Here is a 20,779-nt window from a genome sequence, read left to right as displayed (position 1 = left end):
CACTGATTACCCGAATGCCATTCTAATGGCCTTCTTTTCATAATCCTACTTGACCTCCCTAAAAATTTTAATTCATTCTTTCTTGAAATTCTTTTTTCTTGACTTCATCAATATAACTGTTAATCATTAGCTCTTTGGTTTTTTAAAAGCAGTTTTATTGAGATATATTCACACACCATACATTCCATTCAAAATGTACAATCAATGGCTATCAGGATAATCACAGACTTGTGCAATCTTTACTACAGTCAATTTTAGAACACATTCATTACTGAAAAAGTAAAACCACATACTTCACATACCCTCCCCATTGGCACTTAGCATTGGAGTGGTACTTTTGTACAGCTGTTGAAAGAGTTTTACGATATTACTTTTTCCTCTAGTCCTTAGTCTGCATTAGGTGTGTTTTCCCATAGACCACCCTATTATAAACACCTTGCCATAGTGTTGTACATTTGTTCTAGTTCATGAACAAATATTCTTATATTTGTACTATTAACCAGAGTTATCGTCCATAACCAGTCTATGTTTTGACTGTCAAATTTTATGGTTTGAATCACCTGATGCTGCTGGGCAACTGTGAGGATTTTGTGAACTCTTTTGTCTGATGTAAATGGACTTCTGAGCTTGTTCCAAAGGTGACAGTTGGGGAACACTACTGGAAAGACAGAAAAGCATGAGACATGTCCTAACACTCATAAAGTTAATTTATAACTAAGCATAAAAACCAACAATACAGTTTTGCTTAAAGATATGGGTATATATCAAAATGAAAATAAGCAGAACGCAAGTATATTTTCCAATTTCCATTTTCCTTCAACTTGTTTTATTTCAAACAGAGAAAGTTTCCAAAATAGAGAAAAAAAACTATTTCCATATAGTATATGTCCTTCACATACAATATTTCTAAAAATTCCTATGAACTTTCTTTAAACTAATATTCACACAATATTATCTGAGTAGCAGCAAAAAACATACATTGTATGTGAGAATTTTAGCATGATAAAAGCTAAGTTTTTGTTATGCTAAATATTCCTCTATTATCATCCTGATTTTAAATATTTGGGGTTCATGACATTTATGTCCTGTTCCTGATTTAGAGACATGGAAGGGTGGATAGAAAGTTGGATGGATGGATAGATGGATAGATGGGTTAGATCGATAAGATAAAATACATTAAGATTTTTTGCTTTTCTTTGCAGTTTTGTTCTTACTATTCAAATTCAATGAATATCTAGAATGTTGCTTTGGACCACTGTTGCTAAATTTTATAGTTGCTTTGTAATTTCTAAATAGGAATGAGTTTGTTAATGACATGTCTAGATATGACAAGTTTTCTCTATGACACCAAATTTCAAGAAAATTTTCAGTTTTATTTAAATTAATTGTATAAATTTAACCATATTTAAAAGCAATGTATTTGCTATTCATTTATAAATTTAAAAAATCCTTTGGTTAAAATGAAAAATCACTTTTAGTTTAAAAGTAAGTTTGATTTTTATATATTGGATTTTATTTTAAAATCATGCCCCATTTCATCAAAACTAGCTACCAAAAACTATAAACTTTTTTTCCTCCTTTGGAGTCAAAAGGACCATGCCAACCCATTCACTGAGCACAGAGAAAAAGTTATCCGTCTTGCTTTCAGATTTTTCCAGGGTTTCCTAATGATATTAACTGAGAACATAAATATATAGGGCTAAAAATATTGAGGTAAGAATATACATACTATGAACTCTCAAATCTCTGCTAACTGTCCATAACGTCAAGTATCTTGAACATGATAAGTGCTCAGTAAATATTTACTGAGTGACTGAGTGAATCAAAGCAGGTTAAGTTCTCTGCATTGTGAGTTGGGTTGGAAGAACTATGTCTTTCAAGGAAACCGTATTTAAAATTTGGCTTTCAAATATAGTGCCTATCACACCACCTCTAAAATACGGAATGAGATCTTTGAATATTACTGAAAATTACCATTATTAAAGGAATCTAAAAATCAAGTGACTAGTATGTATACACAAAATATATGATATTTTATCAATATACTAATTTGAGTTTTAGATTTTATTTTGAATACAGGTTATTTTCAGTCTTACTATCTTTGTAACAATAGCTTCTGTGGCTAGGGATTATGTGTGCTTGTTTAATCTTGCAGAACCTGCAGGGAAAGTCACTTTGAAATTTCATGTCATTTTATTCTCATTATTAATTTAAAGCTATCAAAGAATTCATTGTTTTTCTTCATTAAATTGTGGACCTTGACAGTAATTATCAAACTAAATGGCACTGAGATTGCACTACATGCAGATATGAAAATCTAGTTAATGAATCTTTGCAGTGGAGGTTTTAAATGCACTCCAGTGATGGGAATTAAGTTGATGCTCTAACTAATATTTCAGTTTTATCTTCAGTCAGAACTTGGAGTCAAAGAAGCAAACTTTAGTTTTCTACTTGATAGTAAATAATTAGCAATTTGAATATAGAAATCAGAGACAAATACCTTAAAGAGAATTTGACACGGTGTGCACAATCCTGGCTGTAAGGCATAGAGCTAGATCTTTCTTGAACCTTAAAGACACAACCCAATACTTCACTAGGATTTTCAGTCATTAATTATTTTGAGCAATTAATTTATAGTAAAATGTCTTTCTTCATATACAGATATTTTCCCAAGTGCCTAATTTATCATATCTGATTTTCATAAATACTTCCTATTTTCACAAATATTATGGTATAACATTAGAATTGCTTAACCATAATTTCTGAAGGAATCTTTGTCTCCAATCTCATCACCTCATTCTGTATAATAACAGAATTTTTGTACATGAAGAGATTCTCAAGATTATATAATCAAACATCTGCATTTTTATTGTGGAGGAATCTGTGGCAAACAGAGGGAAAATTATTTTTCTAAGGATTTTACAATTCAGTGGAAAATCTAGAACCAGAATGTATGTCTCCTGACTCTTAATTTAATGTTCTTTCCCTTTTATAGTGTTGCTTTTTATTTCAAGCCCAAAGTTCGCACTCCAAGATTAAGGGTTTAAATCTCAGCTTCTCACTCACTCACCCTTTTATGCTAACACTAAATTTTACATTTTCAAAATACGTAACACATATGCATTCATAATTAAAATCTCAAAAGAGTCAAAACTATCTCATATTTACGAAAGTATTTTACTCACTTTACAATTTGACTATGCTGTCATAACTAGCATTCCAAAAAACTTTCATTTTAAAATTAATTAATTTGGACTTCACTTATGATTCACTCATCTAATGTAGCAAAAACCCTCAAGAAAGAACATATATGATGAGCTAGCTTCCATCAGCGAGGTAAATTTCTGTCAACGTTAGTAGTCTGGTCATTGAGATGTTATCTAGCTTAATTTAGTCTAATTTCATTAGGTTTCTACTCACCATACTTTTTATATGTTCAATAAATAGGTCATTTTGAAAAGCAAAGAGGTGTCACATTAGATTCTTTAAAAAGGACCTTTCAATGTATTACATGCTTTAAAAACCTAGCATTTTCATGATGATAAAACCACTCTATAGTTTGTAGAAATTATACTAGCTTAAGTGCACTATTTTTTTTTTCTGTCAAGTGACTTATCTAGGCTGTCTTTATACTCCAGCAGACAGATAGGTGAGAAATTTTAAATGTCGTCAAACTTTCACTTGTTTTGCTAATCAGTGTTTCCAAGTATAACCAAATGTTCGGCAATATGTAAGATAAACATTTGACTTATAGTTGGCATTTTAGTGACCCAGTCTAGGCCTCTTGGTTCATAAAGTTGATTTCAGAACATTTACCAGACGCCAAAATTACTCGGAATAGATAAAAGTCCAAAATGAGAAAAACAATATGTATATGGCCTGAGAAATGGGGAGAAAAAAATGATTGGTAAGAATAGCAAGATAAATGATGCATTCTAAACCAAGCAGGCATACCTCATTACATTTCTTGCTTAAGATGCCATGTTTAAGGTAACAGTTATTACCTGAGACTTCTAGTGAAGTCATAATTTAATAAGGCAGAGAGAAAGCCATGTTTCCTGTACTAATTAAATAGTGAAATCTTATTTATATCCTTCCACTGGTTGTTAGCATATACAAAGAGATACTCTTTGTTATTCACTTTCAGGTGACTATTATTATCAGGGGGGCATATTTAAAAATAATTGTCCAAGAAAGACCTCATAGTAAACTCCTGAAGAAGCATAGTAATCTTGGACCACTTGGGGCCCTTGTGTTGATTAGGAGCAATGATGCTGCTCCTGATCCCACACTAACAAGGCAAGAGTTTGAATTCTTTACACACTCTACTGGTCATCCTTACTGAGCAGGAATTTTTTTAAATGGCTGGTTAATGATGCTACCTTATCTACATAGGAATTGGACCTATAACTCAGCCCTCACCGATACCATATGCTGAACAACTATTATGATAATATTAATGTAGTAGCGAAACAAGTCAACTGGGATATTAAGATTGTCTTTATTATTCACAGAAGTGTAAGAAAATAGATCACACATTACATGAACCCAATCCTTTCATAAACTGCATTCCAGGAAAAAGATAATCAAAGAGAACTACCTGGTTATTTCATGGACAATAATTTTACTTAAATAATGTTGACAAATAACAATTATTATTCAAATTTAGGTATTCAGCAGACATTTTATTTTTAAATGAATGGCATAAGACTGTCAATTAAAGGAAAAAATAAACTGATATTATTTGTTAACAATGAAAAAATTTAGGCTTTCAAAGAAAAAATAGTTTTTGAAAACTTGTATCTGCTACCGTGCTCTTGAATGCTTCTCAATATTCAATAACTTTCATGATGAAATTGATGGTGATGTTAACAAGTGTGGTTTTGTATATTGCATAACGAAAAATATAAGTATTTATAAGATTTGCATAAGCAGTGAACTGATAGTTTCCAACTTATCAATACATGATGCTCAAAATCATGCAGAAGTAAAAATATCTATTCATAGCATGAGAGGGCAAGTATAAAAAAATTCATTGATATGATTTTAGATTTTATTTCTCTAGCTTTGATGAACTATCACAGAACAGCCACAATTAGCTGAAAAGGCTATGAAAATCCCTCCTTTCCCAACTACCTATCTGTGAGAAGCCAATTTTCCCCATAAACGTCAACTAAAACAACATGTGGTGACAGATTGAATGCAGAAGCAGATATGAATACCCATCTGTCTTCCATTAAGTCAGACAGATTAAAGAGATAAGCAAAAATGTAAATTCTTCTTCTCTTTAAATTTTTTGTTCTGAGAAATATAGTCATTTTCATTGAAAAATCTATTTATGTTAGCATGTAATATTTTTACTATATTTTAATGACAATAATTTTTACTTTTTTCAGTTTAATTTCTAAAATGGTAAAAATTGAATAAAAGAATCCACATCAAAAAAAAAAACTTTTGAGGGCCTAAAATATAATTACTGGAGACCAAAATGTTTAAGAACCACTGTTCTAGGCATTTAATATCATAGCATTTCATACTGAAAAATGACCTCATTTCCTTTAGGATTTGTGACATATGGCTGCAATGGTTCTATTTGGACTTGGGCCTGAATTGAATGAAATACTTCATCATTGTCTGATGTCTCCTCTGCTTTTTCCTTGAAAACAAAATAGAAAATATTTTAATTGGTAAAATGCAAATGATTTTTAACAGCAAATGGAGCAACTGCTGCATCCCATTACACAGTTTAAAAGTACTTTCCAGACAGTAATGATTGATTTAAAAACCAGTGCTTTCTGAAAATATTTAGTTTGGATTGCTTTCAGAATCTGAGGAGTGCTACAGAGTCTCCATAGGAAAATACATATAGACACATATTTTTGCATATATATTCAGGTGGATCATTGAACTCCTGAAGGTCATCTATAGGCTCCAAGTTAAGAATCCATGGTCTAAAGCTTCATTGCCTCATAACCCATACTAGCTATCACATTTAGTCAGTTTTTATAACTTCAAACTTTCATTCTCCTGCTGCAATGGGAGATCTGTAATATCTTGATGCAAATATTTCCCCCTAATTGAGCCCTGGAAGTTTAGAAAAGATTCTGTTGCTTATTTGAACAAGTAAATTTTAGTTCTTCAACTCAGACCAATGAAAAGTCATTTTCTCTCTTGCTGGTGAGTTAAAACACCTACATTTGTCTCCAACTTGTAGTAGAATTTCAGATATTTCAAAAGAAATATGATTTTGACTATATTATTAATAATTTTCTTTTCCTTTATTTTTTCTGTAAAGGCAAAACAAAAACTATAAATGCCCAAACAAGATCCTAGGGTCACAGGATTATGAACTATTATTTACTGGCTTTTCCTTCCATTTTAGCATAACAGTCCACATATATTTTTAAAATATTAAATGATAATAATCATGTGCCATGCTGGAAACATTGAGTCTTTTAGGGATTTATAAAAGTTTCTTATGTATATTTTTAATGGATGACTGTAGTATAATATTCCTGTTTAGAGGATGGCAAATTCAACAAATGTTCACAATTTAAGTAACGTCTCCAAGTATGTGGGGATGTGTTTTAGAAAATAGCTATATAAATTCAAAACTACAAACTCAAAATGCAAAAGAATTCTCCAAGGACATTTAGACAGTGCTACATTCCTCTTGGTAAGTACCTAAATTTCTTTTATAACCAATTGCATCTTGAGATACTTCACAGCCATGTTATAACAGGGCTGCAGAGCTTTCATCTTTTACAACACAAATGCAAAAGTCATTAGATGTATTTGGACATCTGGGTTTGTTTGAGAATAGTCATTATTACTTTAGATGTCCTACTATCAGTCAAATATCATCATTCTACACTTATGCCACTCCTCTTTCTGGCTTCTTTCCCTCCCTATCTTCCTCTTTTTCTGGGGATTGACCATCTATTTTCCCTTTTGGGCCTCTCTTCTTTTGTTGCCTTTACCTTTCTTTATGTTAAACACATCAGGGAAACAGCATTTGTTCAATTGGCTCAATGGCCACAAACTCAAATATTTCCATTTTCCAGACATTTAAATGAGGTTCATTTGTAATTATTATGTGAATTATTATTAAGTAAATGGGTGTGGATACCAAGGTTTAAGTTAAGATCATTACAATGATTCTTTTTAGGTCAATAGATACTGGAAAGTATTAGATAATGGCTGCTCTCCTAACCTTGTATACCTCTTTAATTTGTATATCAAGCCCACATACACTTCATCATCTGATTAGATTTTTCAGGTTAAATTCTACTCCAGTCAAATTATATATTTTAAAAGAATGATAGTTTATTGACTGTTCCTAAACAAAGAACATAACATATTGCAACAAACATTTTAAAAGGGTGCAGAAACCAATTTGTATCATGTGCCATATTCAGAGCAGCTCATCACTGATTATACCGTTAGTTGGGAGGCAAACCAGTGAGACAAGTCATAAACATGAAAATCACATACAAAACATTTTGAAAACTGCTTTTCCTTCTCATTTCTTAAACCTTGATCCAAACATTTTGAAGTATGGAAATGAGTAAAATTCATTTAAATAATACAGTTCAGTTATCTATGGGAAGAGAAAGGAAAAATGTAAACATTCAAATTACTATTTTGGATCTCTAAAACTTAGTTCATAATTTACAACCTGAAAAATAACTCAATAAAAATAAATGCAGAAATTTGGTTTATTCCTCAAAACTTTATTAGTTTTTTCCCCCTTTTTCTTCCCTTTATTTGTAAAGGAATAGTAGGAAGACAATTAATAATTAAAGTTGCATCTTTACTGAGTGGCTAACGTAAGCAATACCTTGGATCATTCAAGCAAAATTTCTTCTCAATTTAGAACAATTATCTAGAAATTGAAGGTCAATTTATTTAAATAATCTTCTCTGGAATATGGGAATATTTACTTCATTTGGTTTTACAGAGGAAACCATGAGTATCAATTAGCACATTTGGATTGCACATTGGACTCAGAGTAAAAATATCAAAGACTCTTACATTTGTGACTTGCCTCAATCCTTCCTCCCATCTGCATTGTTGCCTTTGTCTGTGGGCTTCTAAATCTGAGAGTTCTAATTCTTCAGTTCTCTGTGATGACTTTGTCCAAAATCTCTTTGGTGATAGTCTTTTAGCCAATGCCTGCCTTATACTAGAAACCTTTGATTTTTTCTTACGTGCCTTTTCTGGTTGAGAGTAAAACATGTTTGATGACAGATTTTCCATCAGCATTTGCAGTGGACCAAGTGGTTTTGAGTTATGTGAGTTTGGTGCTCGAAGCAAGTTTCTTGATAATCCTTCTATCAGGTCTTGAACTGAACCAACAGCAAGCAGGGGATCTAATGCCCAGACCTGTGCCTGAGGTGTCTGTTCAGTTTGCCCCTCTACTGGAATGAGCACCTGAGTATCTAAATGTAGTGGCAATAGCACATGGTGGTTCTGCAACAGTAGTGGCAGGAAAACTTGGGCATGTACTCGAAATACCTCAGGTTCCTCTGCCTCAGTTTCTGCCTGTACAGGCTCAGCAGCCTGTTCCTCGACCTCTGGGTGTACAGGTACCTGGTTCTGCTCCAGCTGCTCTTCTGGGCCCTGATTCTGCTCCGGTTCCTGTTCAGCGGCCTGGTCTTGCTTTTGTTGTTGTTCAGGTACCTGACCTTGTCCCTGAATATCCTCTGGTACTTGGTCAAGATCCTGTGGCTGTTCTGATACCTGGGGCTGAGTTTGAGTGTGATGCTTTTTGGCTACCTGGGCGTGTACCCGTAGAGGTCTAGATGCTTTAAACTGATCCTGTAATGGCATGAGCACCTTAGCTGCCCTCCATAGTCGCGGGGGTGCCTTAACCTGCATCTGTAGAGGCCTGGATGCTTTAGCCTTAACCTGAGCTTGTAGTGGCATGAACACACGAGCTGCCCCTTGTAGCCGCTGAGGTACATGGGCTTGCCCCTGTAGAAGCCTAGGTGCATTGTCTTGAGCCTGTACTGGCATGAATACCCGGGCTGCTCCCTGTAGTTGCTGAAGTGCCTGGACCTGTGGCTCTACTTGATCAGGTAACCAACGTGGCTGGGAGGGTTCTCCATGTAGGACTCTAAGTGGTCTACATCTGCTGCTGTTTGGCAATCTCAGAAGCTCATGAGTACAAGACGGTCCTCTAGAAATAAACATACAAATGATTCCCACACAATTAGAATTTTCCTGTTATGTGTTGCATCAGAAAAGATTGTCTTTCTGAGTCAAATGAACAGTATGCAATCAATTTCTTTACATGAATTACTATTTCAAATTATATATGTAATTTTTCTAACACACCTGAATCTTCTCATGTTGTACTGTTCTTTAATAACTTCTTCTTTTTCAAAGATCAGAGGTATCCCTTTTTATGAAAGAGAAAAAAAACCCGCATAAACAGTCAACAGAGAGGCATGCAGTCTGCCTTAGTCATCCTCTATAAACCTCAGAATGTTGACAGGATTCACAAGGGCAAGAAGAAAGTAGCCATCCAAATACACTTGGTTGGTGATGTAGACAATATGCTAGTCCCTAGGCTTACATTTGCAGCACAGTGCAGCTATTCAATATAGTTGAATTTCTCTGGGCATAGGAAAGAGAATTGAACAAAATTATTGCTGCAATTCTGAAAAGAAAGAAGAGGGAGGCAAAGGGAGAACATGGCAAAAGAATCTCTAATAGGTAGATAAGCATGGTTTTCAGCTATGGGTTCTAGAAGCAAGGACTTCTTGAATTGAGATTGATCTTTGGTCTTTCAAATGAAAGGTTAAATCTTATTGCAGGATTTACAATGAACATATTCAAAATAAATATTCTGTTTCTTTCCCATCACCTGTGCTGTTATTTCTGAAATATAGAAGCCTACAAGCAAAATATGGTTCCTTTGAGTTTCCTATATTAAAGTGTTTAGAGCAAGTGTATTTGGATTTCTTTATATAATAGAAATTGGACTTCTTCTGGAGATTCCATACAGGAAATCTTGCAAATCTGGAAATCAGCTGATTTTCAAGTATACATGTGGTCTTCCTGCACCCATTTGAGACTGGCTGGCCTCTGTTATGTTGTTCCAATGAATTATACACCATGGTTAAACTAATTCCTGTTTATCCTCATTCTAAAACAGAATACATATAATTATGCAGATGAAAGAAGCACCTCTGCAATCAATCCTATAGCTAATTTGTGGATGCCTGCTATCTTTTTCAGGTTTCTCCCTCTTCACTCCATTAATACGATCAACCATGCCTAAAGACCATGCCTAAAGATCTATATTTTAAGTTAGACCATCCCAAATTGTTTCCTTTGGACTTAGTGAAAATCCACTTTGCCATTTTTACTATTAATAAAGAGAAGCTACTTTAATTTGTATAAATTAGTTGCTCTACTTCAATAACTTTTTGTAGTTAGAGATTGGTACCCTAAAAGTTGCTTTATATGTTACACAGGCATTACTCAAAATGAACAGTCAGTAAATGGTTAATTACAAACTTCACTTATCTCAGTAGAGTTAATTAAAATGTCAGTCAAAAAGAACAGAAAGCCATATATTTCATTATTTCATTAACTTTTTTATTATTTTATTTCTTTGGTTAGGAGTTTACTTAACATAAAATTGGCACATCACAAAACTGTACTTGAGACTTTCAAGGTCTTCATTAGTATAAATACTTGCCAGGTATAAATGGCAAAAATTAATAATAATACACATACATACCCAGGGAGGTAATGGATCAAATAAGAGCACATGGCACATTAATGGAAAAAACTAATACTAAAGGTTTCAGAATTTTTGCATTCAACCTAATTCTTAAATAAATACTACTTTTTATTGAATAAAATAAATGAGTGTATTCTACTTGCAACTGAATATTCATTCCAGTAAAATGAAACATTGCAGATTGTACCTTTTTTCTGTCTCCTTTTAATGATGCCTGTAAGATGCTTCTTTAATGACTCTACAACATGTCCTTCATTTTTTATATTTTGAACAAATGGGTGATGAAGCATGTTCACAGAAGTGGGACGAAATAGGAAATTTTTTATCATGCACTTTTCCATGAAATTGTGGAACTTGCGAGACCTAAAAGAAATGAACCAAAGGTATAAATGCGCATTCTCAGGTGTACAAACCTCCTCCCACTCCCCACCCCCATGCTATTCTGCAGGTCATATTTTTGGACATAGTTACCTTTAGTGAAAATCATCTTTTAAACTGTCAAATATCCTGCAGCTTTATAATATTCATTACACATCAATGCCATTCAAATATCAGAAAAAATACAGATGTCAATAATTTCTATCTGAATAATAGAAATTTAATTGAGTTCAGCTGTATGTTTACAGTATAATGTAAAGTGGAGATGTAGCAATTAAATGGTTAATGCAATATATGTAGACCATGTGACTAGCTTGGTCAGCCCATAAAATCATACTCTGAATCCTGAATATTTCACTTAACTACATGCACTTTGAGGTACAGAGGCATAGATGTAATGATCCACACAAGAAGTTAATGACATCAGGGCTAATTAATCTTATAAAATGACCAATGAAAACGGTTGTGGCCAGATAGCTTGCATTTGTGGAAAGGACTAAACTTAATCAAAAGAAAGAATATAAACAATCAAATCATAATCACCACATAACCAGGACAAGCAATAAATACTAAGAATAAGCAAAAGTTGCAGGTACTTGATCAACAAGCTTCAGAGAGAAGAGTTCCCAACTTTAGCTGGCCTCTAGTGCCCTGGGAGATAAAGTCCTCTCCTTTAGGTCTATGAATGTTTAATTTAATGGGCCAAACAAAAGGGCTGTATATCATAATTCCTCATTGCCTATTTAAGCACAATGAGCAAATTCAGAAATGGTTGACCTTGGTCCATCCCATAACTGGGGAAACAAATGAACACACCCATTAATGGCAGGATAGAAATGTCGTCATAGTATACTATGGAGGATATTATTTATTTCTAGTTGGTTAGTTAACTCTTTATGAAAAACTAGTCATTTAGATTTCCTAAATAAGGTCCTGGATTTTAGATAATACTGCCCAAAAATTATGATGAAGCAGGATTGTTCAAATGCATGAAAACTTCTTTGCTACATAAAAATATCAAGTCAATGTGTTCAGAAGGTTAAGACATTCATCTTTACCATCCACTGGATTTGACTGTTGGAGCAGATTCCCGCAAAATAACGAAGAGGGCTTCCAAGGGCTGAAGATTGCACAGTGCTGTAAATTAAACAGAGAAGTTTAGAAAGAAGGAGAAGAGTAATTACAGCACACACTCTTTATTACAGAGGGAATTCTCAGTATTTTCTCACACATCATATTGTATAGACACTAAAGAATCAATAGATATACAACAGAATGTAATTAAAGGAAAAACTCATTTTATCACAAACAGTACATTACACAGAATTCTAAAGCTTCACCATCACCAGATGTGTAAATGCAATTGACAATTCAATAATAACCTAGGAAAAATTTAGAATATGTGATTGATAATTTATATCTAGAAAAGCAAACCAGAAGTGGAGACAAACACACTTTTGTGTTTTTGAATTGTAGGTATCTATAGTTGTACAATTATATATGTAATGATAGGTTGGAAAATTCAGTCAATCTTGTAGTTATGAATAGCAACATATAAAGGAGGATGATTTAGTAATCTATATATCTGAGAGCAATCTGTTTTGGAAGCTCAGAATCCTATGGAAAGAGAAAGATAAAATGCAACCATTAAAAGCATACACTAGGGTAAAAACACCTGGGTTCAAATTCTAACTCAGTCTTTGTGGGAAATTACTTCAACCTATCTGTGCCTAAGTTAACCTCATCTAAAAAACAGGGGTTATATCAGAAACACTTTCACAGAGTTGCAGTGAAAATTAAATGACAACCTACCTGAAAAGTATCTTATACCTAGTAGGCATGTATTAAATATTAGCTTTTAACACTACAATAGTGATTTTGAACTCTCTGGCACTTCAAGTCTGCTAAATTACTGGGCTTTCATTCTATTTTTCTTACAGACAGCCATACAAAGAAGTCTATTCCAAATATGTGCTGGATAAATTACTTACCTCATCGTTTTTGGAATTCAGTCTCACTTCACTTATAGAAAATAAGGTGTCAAAAAAAATTCCCAAGGGAGAGCGATAGTGTAAATTTCATCTTCACACTTCCAGTATGTCATTCATGAGAGGGCAGTTTTATATTAATGACTCTTCAGAGTCTACTTTCCTCTCTAAAATATATCTCTGGTAAAACTAACAATGCTATACTGTCCTCTCATAGTAGTAGAAAGTACTCCCCAGGGTGATTTTGTTAGAATGTTGTAAAGGCAATTGTTGAAAAGTTAAGTTTTTTCTCCATTACATGGGTATAAATAATACAAGATTCACGTTAACAACTGAGGACAGAAATCATTCCAAGCTCAAAAGATTAGGATTATATTTCACTCTTTTCATTCATTTACTGTGTCCAGTCAATTACAACATTCGGTCTTTTAAACACATTGCAAGGGAGTTGTACAATGTTAAGCAGTTGTCATCTATCAGCATTTGAACATCATTCATTCAACTAACAGCATCTTGAAGGGTCAAGAGATAGGACATAGATTAGGTAACTTTTCATTAAGGGAAAAGAGAAATATACACAGGAATGGAGCATGAGGTAGATATAATAACCTTGTCAGCACTAGCTGTGAATGGTTTCTTATATGGACTAATTTTAGTAATGTTGATAAATACCACCCCACCCCATATCTCCTAAAATTGCCTAAGTTTTGACCATTAGAGATTCATTCCTTTGAGATAGCAAATCTTATATATATATATATCTCCTTGGGTGAGAAGTGATATAAAGAAGAGACTAAGGTGGCAATGGGGATAGTCTGGACATTATTTGAGAAGGCTTTCTAAGAAGTGATTGCCAGTTGAAGAGAAAAAGTTGAAATCAGAAGATAAAGAAAATATATCTCTTGAGGGGTTACAACCATGTTAAACTGGGCATAGTTTGAATTAGATGAAAAAACGTGGTTTTTTCCTAACACATATTGAAGTAATCTTCTAAATACAGAAGAAAGAGGTCTTTATATGGGATAACAGCAAATTTGAATAATGAGGCATTCTGGTTCGGCTTGGAGTGTGAGGGAGGGAAACTACAAGAAATAGAGGTATGACTATAAACAAGAGTGGCTGAGCTGACAATATTAGAAAGAATCTTTGCAACATCAAAGAGAATGTCAAAACAGGGAAAATATGATCCAGATTAAGTTAAACAAGCTAGTGTGACCCTTACCAAAGTAAAGTGATGACCTTGCATGCTTCTCTACCAGGCAACAATTCACTTTTCTATAAAGAGTAAAGAGATTAAGAACCTCATCTATTCAATATTAATAAGTTTGTGATATTCTGATGTTCTAATCTTAGTTTAAAGGTCTCCATATTAAGTTTGAATTCCTAACCAGAACCCCAGAACTGAAGGAAGCTTGAAAGGTCCTGGTGTATATGGGTCCAGATCATTATTCTCTTAAGTCTCTATAGCACCCTTTCAATTCTTCTCTCTTTTTACCACTCCAGGAAAGACTCACAAAAGACAGACAAAAGGAAGGGTATTTTGTTTTCTGGACCTCAAAGACAATTATCAGGTAACTGTTAGTTTTGAAAGTCCTCTCCTTGGAGATGAGAATTATCATAAACTGAAGGATATCTGCAGTTAAACTGATGACAATCATGTCCACCTAAAGTTAATTTCCAGGCAATAAAGGAGGTTAATGAAATATAGATGTTTTAGTAGTATGGCTAGTTCAAGCTGCTTATGACCAAAGATATACCATTTCAATTGCTTATCCAGGCAGACTGATTGTATTAATATTTTCTCATCTTTTGTGTTCAGAATCTCCTGGCCCTCACTCGTCTTTGGCAAAAAGCTTTCCGGGTACATAATCTGTACAAAATTTCTTCTATGCACTCCTTCTCTGAGTATGCTATGTTCCCGTGACTTAATATTTTAGAATGAAAAAGTGAAAACAAAAAAGATGAATCAAGAAGTGCAGAACTTCAAAATGTAGACAGCCGGTTGTATGAAAAGACATGTTAAGAAATGCTCAGACTCTTCATGAGAGCCTAAAAAATGACTCAAAATAATTATTTTATATTTAACATGTAAGAGATAATTGTCATAAAGCGAAGTATTTACATTTATTCATTCTAGTATATTTTCACAAGCTTTTAAAAGTCTACAATTTTATAAATGTAATTTTCCATCAATGAGACCAGGTAAAATTTCTCTTGATACATAACTAAATAAAGGTTGTAAATCAGGTTCAACTTAGTTACACTATGCAAAGTGCCTTTAAATAATCAGGAAAGGGATTCCTAAAATTATTGCTTAGTCTTTTAAAATAGTGAATTTTAACCAATTTGATATCTCCATAATCTTATTTATAATGCCTCCTATACAATTACATCATACTGTTGAGCAAGAAATACAAGTTATTAAAATAATGTTTTAAGTAAATTAATTGACTAAAAATTAGAATTCAGTTACAAAGCATATATTCCTCTTAAAGTACTTGCTATACTACCTGAGAACTAATCCTCCTAGAATAAGCAACTGTCCCAAGTGGAAAAACAATGCAGAGCTTTATCTCTTCCTTTAAGATTTTCAAGTGTTATAGGACCACAAATCCATGAAAAACTGATGAAAATTTGACATTCCAACCTGCTTTTATAATTTTAGGATAAGAGGAAAATACGAAAAAAATGTTCCTTATTATTCCTCTGCTCAATATAAACATTATCCTATGAAGTACTACACTACAACTCTGTTTATGAACTGTTTTCTAATTTGTTCAAATATAGTTCCATTAGTGAGGAAAATAATCAAATAATCAAACTTATTTGATTAAGGAAGATGAGAGACATAAAATATAAATGACTTTGGCTTTTAAAAACTTACTGTTGAGGAAGGATCACTACCAAACTAATTCTAAGAAGATAGTATCACCCTAATACCAAAGATGAAGATATTATGAAAAAAGAAAATTACAGAGTCATTTCCCTAATTAGATAAAAAATCCTCAACAAAATACTCACTAATCAAATCCAACAACACATTAAAAGATTTATTAATCATGATCAAGTGGGTTTTATTCCAGGTATGAAAGGGTGGTTCAACACAAGAAAATCAGTGTAATATACCACATTAATAAATCATAGAAGAAAAATCACATGATCATCTCAATACACAGAAAGAGCATTTGATGAAATCCAGCACAAGCATCCTTTCTCTCTATTTTTTTTTAAGGCTTTTGGCACCTTTATTTTTAATCTCCAAACTCTGAAAGAAGGCAAGGAATCCTAACATAGATGAATGTAAGAAGCACACAGAGCTATATCTACAAAATGAAATACATTGAGCTATTCAGTGATAAAATGAAATCTTCCATACGGTCAAAAAAGACAAGGATGAAACTTAAATGATTATTCTTGATAAAAACACTTCAAAAGATAGGAATCGAAGGAAACTTTCTCAACATGATAAAGGCTATATATGAAAAATCCACAGGTAACATTGTACTCAATGGTGAAAGGCTGAACGCTATCCCGTTGAGATCGGGCAAAAGACAAGGATGCCCACTGTCACTACTGTTGTTCAGTATAGTTCTAGATATTCTAGCTAGAACAAGCAGACAATAAAAATAAATGAAAGGCATCCAAATCAGAAAGGAAGAAGTAAAACTTTCTCTATTCACAGATGATATGATCCTATATTTAGGAAATCCTGAAAAATCTACAACAAAGCTACTAGAGCTAATAAAAGAATTCAGCAGAGTAGCAGGATACAAGAGTAATAGGCAAAAATCAGTAGTGTTTTTATACACTAGTAACAAGCAATCTGAGGGGGAAGACAGGAAGAAAATTCCATTTATAATAGCAACTAAAAGGATCAAATATTCAGGAAAAAGCTTAACCAAGGATATAAAGTTCTTGTATTCAAAAAGCTATGATGCATTGCTAAAAGAAATAAAAGAAGATCTAAATAATGGAAGAACATTCCATGTTCATTGATGGGAAGACTGAATATTGTTAAAATGTCAGTTCTACTCAAGTCAATATACAGATTAAATGAAATCCTGATAAAAATTCCTACAGCCTTTTTAAAAGAAATGGAAAATCCAATTATCAAATAAATTTGGAAGGGTAAGGGTCCCCAAATAGCCAGAAATATCCTAAAAAAGATTAAAGTTTGAGGACTCTCACTTTCACTTTGAATCACATCACCCAGCCACAGTGGGAAAAACAACATGGTACTGGCAAAAAGATAGACATATAGAGAAATGGAACTGAATTTATGGTTCAGAAATAGACCCTCACATCTATAGTCAAGTAATTTTTGACAAGGTTGTCAAACCCACCTAGCGTGGGCAACAAATGTTGCTGAGAGAACTGGATATCCATACCCAAAAGAAAGAAAGAGGAACCTATCTCACACCTTATACAAAAATTAACATGAATCAAAGACCTAAATATGAAACTGAGAATCATAAAACTATTAGAAGAAAATGGAGGGAAACATCTTCAAGACGAACTTTTGTGTATCAAAGCACTTTGTCAAGAAGTTGAAAAGGCAACACACTCAATGGGATAAAATCATTGGAGACTACATATACAACAAGGGTTTAATTTCCATGGTATGCAAAATGATCATACAACTCGACAATAAAATAGCAAGGAATCCAATTAAAATTGGGCAAAAGAATAAATAAGCATTTCTCCCAAGAGGAAGTAAACATGGTAAAAAAAAGCACATGAAAAAAAATGTTCATTATCATTAGCTACTATGGAAATGCAAACCAAAATTACAATGAGATATCATCTCACCCTCACTGAATGACTGTTACTAAAAAAAATAAGAAAACAGAAATCAACAAGCGCTGGAGAAGATGTGGAGAAATAGGAACACTCCTTCACGTTGGTAGGAATGTAGATGATGCAGCCTCTGTGGAAGACAGTTTGGTGGTTCTTCAGGAAGCTAAATATAGAACTTCTGTATGATCTGGCAATCACTTTACTAAGAATATATTCAGGAAAACCGGAAAGAGTGATGCAAACAGTCATTTGCACACCAATGTCTTAGCAGCATTATTCATAGGTGCCAAAAGATGGAAATAACCCAAGTGTTCATCAACTGTTGAATGGATAAGCAAAATGTGGTATATATGTATGATGGAATACTATGCTTCTATAAGAAAAAATGAAAATAGTAGACATATGATTACATGGATGAACCTTGAAGACATTATGCTAAGTGTAATAAGTCAGATACAAAAGGACAAATATTGTATGGTCTCACTAATATTAACCAAATATGATGAATAAACATATGGAGTTACAATCTAGACTAAAGGTTACTAGGAGAGGATTGAGAAGGAGTACTGATGTTTATTGTGTATAGAATATCCAAGTAGCTTGATTTTTAAAATGTGGAAATGGATAGAGTTGATAATAACACATTAATGTGAGTATAACTAACAGCTGGTTTATAAATGGGATTGTGGCTGAAAGGGGTAGTCTAGAGATATAAATGTTAATTGAAAGGAAGCTAGAGAATAATCTAGGGACTTAGAAATATAGTGAACCCAGAGATGGATTAGGATTGTGGTTAATTATACAAATACAAGAATGTTCCTCTATGAACTAGAAAAAATGTATATCACTATTACAAGGTGGCAAGTATATAGTGATGCATGGGAAAATACAATTAATGTCACTTATGGAATATAGTTAACAGCAATATTGTAATATTCTTGCATCAATGTCAAAGAAGGTACTATATCAATGCTAAGGGTCAGTAATAGGGGATAGAGGATTTTTTTCTTTTGGACAATAGAAAACATTCAAAGGTTTACTTGGGTAATGCCTGTACAATTTTGTGATGAAAGTGAAAGTCACTGTGCATACACTTTAGATAGAATATACAAGGCATGGAACTATATAACACAATGAACCATGTAGTGGAAGATGGACTGCAATTAACAATACAAATATATAAGAGTATTTTCTTATGAACTATAACAAATACACTATACTAATACATGGTGTTAATAAGAGTGGTGTATAGAAAAAGTATATCAAATTGTATATGGACCAAAGTTACTGGTAATAGTTTGATGATGTTCTTTCATAATCTTTAACAAATGCTCCACAGAAATGCAAGGATTTCGTGGAGGGGTGATATATAGGAACTCTGCACATTATGCAATACTCTTTTGTAAGCTCAAACTTCTCAAATAAATAAATAAAATGGAGAAAAATACAAAAAATTCTTCGTCCCTTAGATGACAGACTTCAACAATAACAAAATAAAAATTTACAGCAGCAAGCTACCAGTTCATCAAATATTATTAAAAATGCTGATATAGGCAATAGTTATTTTTTACCTTTCTGCAGTCAATTAGTTATATCTTTCTTTTACTTTTCCTGCTTTTTGATTGCAGGCAGTTCAAGACTTGTGCATAGCATGAGTTTAGCTTTTCTTATAGTGATCTCAATCTTGGTTGCCGTCATAGATAAATAACCTTGCTTTACATCAATCACACCCCATAATTTCATATTTTGATGAAATTCTTTCTCACCTTCAAATACAATGTCCATAATTAAGAATATACTATTTGCTTCTGGAAATAATTTCTGGAAGTGAAATTTCAGCCTATATTGAAGTGGTGATTACATTCTCCAGTCTGATGCTAGTCATGCCTACATGTAATATCTTTTTCCCCAGCATCCTTTTTAGTCCATATGTGTTTTCCTGTGGCACAACCCTCTTGGGCTGAAAAACGTATTAAAATCAGAAGTTTACCTTCTACAACATCTCCAGTATTTCATCCATTCAAGGAAAATAGATACTACAAAGTGATATACATAGATTTGTTCTAGACTTGGTAGAACCTGATATGTCCTTGAACATCTTCCATTTTTACGCAATTTCCCATGAAATTAAACCTTCATGAATAGCTTGGCAATTCTATGTGATAAAATATTGATTCTATATTGCACTTTATTTGTATTAAATCTAGGTATCACAGAATTAGATTGTATATGTTCATTGAACCCATTAAAGGATAGGTTACTTTTAGAGGGAATACAGGGCTCAAGAAGAAAATTAATATCAAGAAATATTATGAAGGCCTAATAAACTGGCAAAACTCATTAAGTTTGGGTATAGTTTATGCTTACATAAATTAAAATTGTTTTTCCTCAAACCCCTATTTTTTCCTTGGAATTAAGAAATTCTTATAAGGAAAAAATTGCAGAAATATACTTTTATTTAATATATTAAAGAGTATATCTCATTCCACTAACCTTAGTAAACAACTGTTGGACATAGGTAGGTAGGTATTAAACCCTTTAGCTCTTACAAATAAAGACTCAAAAAGTCTGACCAGCAGGAAGAGACCAGGCTTTTAGGACATCAAATTTCAAGGCAAGAAATTTTTGGCAGTAAAAATTGGATCTTAATAGAGTACCTAAGTGTTTAGTATTTAGAGATATATTTAGATTTTTAAAAAGTTATCTTTTATCAGGTACTGTCTATGTTCTCAAGTGATTCTTGTCCCTCTAATTAAGAATATAGCTGGACTTTCCAGGATGGGAGTTTGATATGCTCTTGTTTATTATGTGAGTCACAACCAACTGATATAACACACTATGACAAGAAGAACACTTATGT

General features: G+C 33.1%; 1 protein-coding gene and 1 pseudogene across 1 annotated transcript in view; both read right to left on the bottom strand.

Moving 5' to 3' along the window:
• NRK (Nik related kinase) overlaps window positions 1-20,779 on the bottom strand; it is a 295,895-nt gene that overhangs the window by 67,966 nt on the left and 207,150 nt on the right. The window contains 7 exon segments of the mRNA XM_058291117.1: window positions 561-655; window positions 2,501-2,568; window positions 5,549-5,656; window positions 8,035-9,181; window positions 9,340-9,403; window positions 10,944-11,119; window positions 12,193-12,271. Of these exon segments, the coding sequence (XP_058147100.1) occupies window positions 561-655; window positions 2,501-2,568; window positions 5,549-5,656; window positions 8,035-9,181; window positions 9,340-9,403; window positions 10,944-11,119; window positions 12,193-12,271 (1,737 nt within the window).
• Window positions 19,522-20,043, bottom strand: LOC139438131 (cysteine and histidine-rich domain-containing protein 1 pseudogene; annotated as a pseudogene).

This window comes from Dasypus novemcinctus, chromosome X (assembly GCF_030445035.2).
Source record: "Dasypus novemcinctus isolate mDasNov1 chromosome X, mDasNov1.1.hap2, whole genome shotgun sequence".
In the NCBI taxonomy this organism is placed as follows: domain Eukaryota; kingdom Metazoa; phylum Chordata; class Mammalia; order Cingulata; family Dasypodidae; genus Dasypus; species Dasypus novemcinctus.
Note: the sequence above shows the minus strand (reverse complement) of the source record. Positions and strands in the feature narration are given on the sequence as shown.